General features: G+C 29.9%; 1 protein-coding gene across 1 annotated transcript; it reads left to right on the top strand.

Annotated features, from left to right (window-relative positions):
• The first annotated feature begins 2,685 nt into the window (after positions 1-2,685).
• LOC109862033 lies at positions 2,686-5,331 on the top strand. Its single transcript, XM_020441922.1, has 5 exons — positions 2,686-2,891; positions 4,454-4,513; positions 4,721-4,786; positions 5,020-5,076; positions 5,242-5,331. The coding sequence occupies exons 1-5, from the start codon at positions 2,840-2,842 to the stop codon at positions 5,319-5,321; spliced, it is 315 nt and encodes a 104-aa protein (XP_020297511.1). The 5' UTR covers positions 2,686-2,839; the 3' UTR covers positions 5,322-5,331.
• The last annotated feature ends 286 nt before the right edge of the window (positions 5,332-5,617 follow it).

Raw genomic sequence — 5,617 nt, 5'->3', positions numbered from 1 at the left:
GTATTCTGTACATGTGCGTTACATGGACAAGGTAATACCTGTAAGACAAAATTTTCATATATTTTTTCAGATTGCTGCTACATATGTGTTAATCTGTGTTGTAATACTACATTGTAGGGCATTGCAGTATTATTTATTCTTTGTGAAAAAAAACGCAATCACTTTATACATCTATGTGGAAAGAAATAGTAAAATTAGCACCTAACATACAACAAAATATACGCTTTGTAATGATGGATTACAAAAGAGCATCGATGAATGCTGTGCAAGAACAATTTCCTCAAGCATCTATAAAAGGATGCTGGTTTCATTATTGTCAAGTAAGTCTCTCAAAAACGTTTGACGCAAAAGTGTTCCCTATAAGTTTTCTTTTACGTTTTTTCTATCTTTTTATTACATAAATTACTTCATTTTTGCAATATAGGACATTTTCGAACAATAGTTAAATTACTTAATGAATTTGTGTTTCTTCGTTATTATTTATTTTTAATATAGCTTTGTAATATATTTGTATTGTTATATATTGTAGGCAGTAATGAAGAAATGGAAACAATTATCACTTTTGACAGCTCCACGTACAATATTATCTATGGCTATGACTTTAGCTTTGGCTCCACCTGAAATGTTCTGCGATGGACTAAACCTTATGCAAATACTTGCTGATAAGGAATGTGATAGATATCCTACTGTATTGCTTTTCATGAGGTATATGAGAAGCACATGGCTACCAATTGCGGAAAAAATAAGTGTATATGGATGTTCCATAAGAACTAATAATATAGTAGAATCATTCCATAACATTTTAGCGCAAAAAATGCAAACTATTCGTCCAAATCTCTGGATATTTTTAGGTATGCTACATATAACACATAAGTATGATATACGTACATACTATTTCAGTGTCCTGTATACTTGTATGTATGTATTTTTTTAGATGTCTCTGTATAATTATACAGAGACATCTAAAACAGAGCACCTAAATAATTCGTTTGCTTTTGATGGTAGACAAAAATGCATCAGATTAAAGTTGTTTGATTTTGAGAAAAACATAATCTGATGCTAATAATTTTTTTCTACCATTAAAAGCAAGCGGGTTAAGGTGGTATGTTTTAGGCTCCACTCTGTGCGTGTGTGTGTGTGTGCGTGTGTGTGCGTGTGTGCGCGCGCGCGCGCACAGAAACAGGGTGACTGAAAAATTGTGACACAATCGAAGTGTGAAGATACATTGGGTGAGTTTGAACAGATAAGTCTTGTATCTTTTCGCAAAATTCGCAATAGGTATTGAGTGAGTAATTAATACATGTGATACCCAATGAGCGCGTGGAAAACAATGGTCAAAACTCACTAGGCGTGTATGATTTTCAGTTGTAAAAAAATGGCAACTTACTTCATGCAATCTTCTAAAATATGAAGAGAGACCAAACAAGCGAGTGGTGAGTGACGCAGCTTCTCGCGATCAACTGATTTTCACAACTAAACATCATACATGCCTACAGAGTTTGGACCATCGCTTACCTCACGTTCATTGGATCACATGTAGTACTTAATCACGCAATAAGTATTGCGAACATATAATGTTGCAACATAGTACATGACTTTTCGGTTTAGATTAATCCAATCTACCTTCACACTTCGGCTGTGTCAAAACTTGTCAGACACTATGTATACATACAAAGTGATTTATCTTAATTGCTCCAGGCGGATGTTTTCGAAATGAAGAGACATAGAAAAAAAATTTGAAATAAAATTTGTAGAGTTTTGAAAAGGAAATACGATGGCCTGAATGAATTTTGTGTAGAGGTCATTTCCAAAGTCACGTCAAGATCAACTTAAATTTTTTAAATTGAAGTCCCCATTGTTCAACTGCATATTCATGTAGCTGACATCAAAAGCATTTTCAGAACACTGGTTACAATCTATTTTTAGTAGAGATTTTTCTGAGGTATGAGTTTCTAAAATTTTGTAACAGTACCGACGGCGTTAGCATTATTCTTTTCAAAACCCTACAATTTTTATTTGAAACTTTTTTCTATGTGTCTTAATTTCTAAAACATCCGCCTGAGACAATAAAGATAAATCACTTTGTATATAGTATATATACCCAGATAACCAAGACTGAGTAATCATATTTTGCAAAGTCTGCAATAACACATTATGCCAGTACAATGTAGCCAGCATTCAAACATAATCTGTTATTTCAACTAGTGTCGACAGAAAAACAGAAAAAAAAGAATATAAATATGTCATGCTGTGATGCAAATATTATTGCATCAATCAAGCAGAACTTGCTCAAAAAATGTAGCAGATTTGAAGCATAACGTGCTATTGTCATTTCATTCTTCATTTATTTCTATTATTCATTAATATTATAATTATTATTATATATTATTATAATAATATTATAATAATATATAATAATAATTATAATATTATTTTTGCTGTGTTGTTTTCTTTACGTATCGTGCCTACATAATTCACTCACTTTGATGACACAGCTGAGTGGAATCTGCTGCAAAGTGCTGATTAAACCTGCGTGCAATACTGCTGACACACTGCTATCATTTGGCTATCGGGGTATACATATACAGTCAGCTAATGTATATAAAAAATTTAATAACAATATATTGTTTTTCTCAATGTGAAAAAATAGAAGAGCATATTTTTTGTAGATAAACTTTCTCAAATTATTACGGATCAAGAAATAATCTACGATCGTTTAAGAAATGGTAAACAAGTGAAAAGACATCGATCCCGTTTTGAAAAGCTTAGAAACTCCAGAATACGAGAAGCTCAGAATAATTTAACCACTGGGATTTACTCATTAAAGGAATTCTTACAGATGTTTGAAAAAGAAAGCGAACGTAAAGAATATGAATTTACACTTCAAATAGGTAATATAATTAATATTTACATATTAATAATACAGCCCTGCGAAATCGAAAACATTTTTATAAGTTGTTGCAAAATTAAAAGTATTGTAGGTTTTTACGATAATTTTGTGAATGCGAATCTGCNGAAATTGTTTATTATACCAGATTTTTAAGATAAATAGGATAAAATGGCTCAAAAATGACAATTCTTATCATATTTGTAAAAATATTACAGAGAAAGCAAATTCTCTTTTCAAAATTTTTACCGATAGTTTTATATAATTTACTATCCTTTTTTCTTTAAAACCCAGTTTTATTTTTCAACGTGCGATATTTTAAACCATTGGTAAAAAGTAACTGTAGTTTGTGAGATAAGTATGATAAAATGGTCCAAAATTGACAATTTTAAATGTATCCTGTTAACTGTAACACTTGTAATTATAAAAATCCAGGTAAAACTACATAAAAAGGAAGCAGCTTCTAATGACTTTGATTTTGACTTTGACATATATTGTAGTATAATGATTGTCGAACTCTGAGTAAGGTTCTGAAAGTTTTTTAATCGCTGATCGTTGTTTGTTAAAAAGTTATAACAAAAAACATTTTAAAGACTTAACGCTCGTGAAATTGTCAACAGGAAATATATAAGGCCGATACGAGCCATTCGCAGGATGTTTGTGCGGAAACTATGCGTGTACATATATATATATATATATATATATATATATATATAACATCCTGCGAATGGCTCGTATTGGCCTTATATATTTCCTGTTAAAAAACATTTTCACCAATACGACATTGTTATTCGACACCGTGTAAATTTCAAAAGTAAATGTATAATGTATATATACAAAAATATTTGTGTTACAAATAAATATTTATGTGTATTCGTGGAGACAGTGTGTTCCGCTCCCCTATACCTGGGAAGGAGAATGNNTTCACTATTAGAAGACTAAACACATAGATTGGAGTTGAAGTCGCTTTGCGAGAAAAGTTGTAAACCTACACCTGGAATCTCGCAACAGTAAGCGACAAATGAAACCGAGATGAAGTCTCTGGATTTACAACTTTTCACACAAAGCGAGGTTCAACTCAAACCTATGTGTCTAGTCTTTTGATAGTGAAACTCCCCCAGTGTAAGGAGGCGGAACACACTGTCTCCACAAATATACATAAATATTTGTGTGTACCATAAATATGTTTGTATATATACATTATACATTTACTTGTGAAATGTACACAATGTCGAATAACGATGTCGTATTGATGAAACTTTTTAACAAATAACAACCGCCGGCTAAAATATCTCAATAGTAATGACATGTATATATATATATATATATATATATATATATTACTATTACTTTTTATAATTATTATTATTCGTCGTCTATTATCGTTTACTGCTATCGTCTAATAATTATGAAAAACAATAGTAATATATATTATTATTGTTTTTCATACTTATTACTTTTCATAATTATTTTTGATACATAAGATTATTGCGTAAATCTGTTTTCGAGTTTAGAACTATTATTAGATTTATTATTATATGTTATAAATTAAATTACTTTTTGTAGATGATGGAAACGAAGATAAGATTTGTGCAGACTTGCATACAGGAGGAGCTGTCAATTCTGGTAAATAGATTTAANATTTTTTTTATATATATAAATTTCTTTATTTATATTAGATTTATTTATTATATCTCTCGACATGTTACACATTAGATAAAGATATATTAAGTTTTGTGCAAAAGGAAAAATGTTTACTCACAGTTGTTTTACACTCCATTAAAACAACAGAATATTTACTTTTATATTTACAATTTTCACTCTTTTGATTAGATATTGATGGTAGAGGAGATAATACAGATAAATACATTCCTCGACGGAGGAGACAAAGTAAAAAAAGTAAGTACACTTTGATTGACATTGTAATATTGACATCTTTTCTGTTGTGTTTTCATACATTTTATGTGTCACTACTAAATATACGGTTTTATTATATTCTAAAAATACACTTTTCTATTAATTGTATTCTAAAATTTCATTACATTTTTTGATTTTTGAAAATAAATAATATTTGAGCCTAATCATACAATTACATTATTGTCAACATTTTTTCAAAGTACAATGGTTTTCAGGTAATAACAGAGAAGAAGAACACATTGAAGAATCTGCGGAAAAAACGCATAATGGAGGTAATGTATATACTAAAATTTATACATAACATATTACATAGTATGTAACAAATCTACATGTAGATTGTACAGCAATTGTAGAGCAATTGAAAGGTGAATTTACTGTTATATAATATGTACTTTTATAAGTGTACCGAGTGTTTTCAATAATGTCTCTTTCCATAGTTTTAAATGCTACTGTAGAAGATACAAGTGAAAGTAATAATTCGCAAAGCATTGTGGATGGTACTATCGGAAATGGGTAATTATGCAGTTATACGGACTATTTTCCGATCTCAACAATTTTGACATATGTTATCAAGGTCACCTCTCTGAATAATAATATGAAGGTTTTATCCGTCGCTCATTGTTTATAAAAAAATTATGAACAAAAAAAGTTTGATGATTGAACTCTCGTTTTAAATATAAAAAGATAGAAAAAATATAGAAAAAATATAGAAAGATTTTGGAGAGATATAAGAGCAAATATTCCGCGCTATGGCACTCGCGATTATCATTTTGAGCATTATATGGCAGAATTTTTGTTCAAAAGAATGTATAA

This window comes from Pseudomyrmex gracilis, unplaced genomic scaffold, assembly GCF_002006095.1.
Source record: "Pseudomyrmex gracilis isolate BER0280 unplaced genomic scaffold, ASM200609v1 scaffold_1290, whole genome shotgun sequence".
NCBI classification, from domain to species: Eukaryota; Metazoa; Arthropoda; class Insecta; order Hymenoptera; family Formicidae; genus Pseudomyrmex; species Pseudomyrmex gracilis.
Note: the sequence above shows the minus strand (reverse complement) of the source record. Positions and strands in the feature narration are given on the sequence as shown.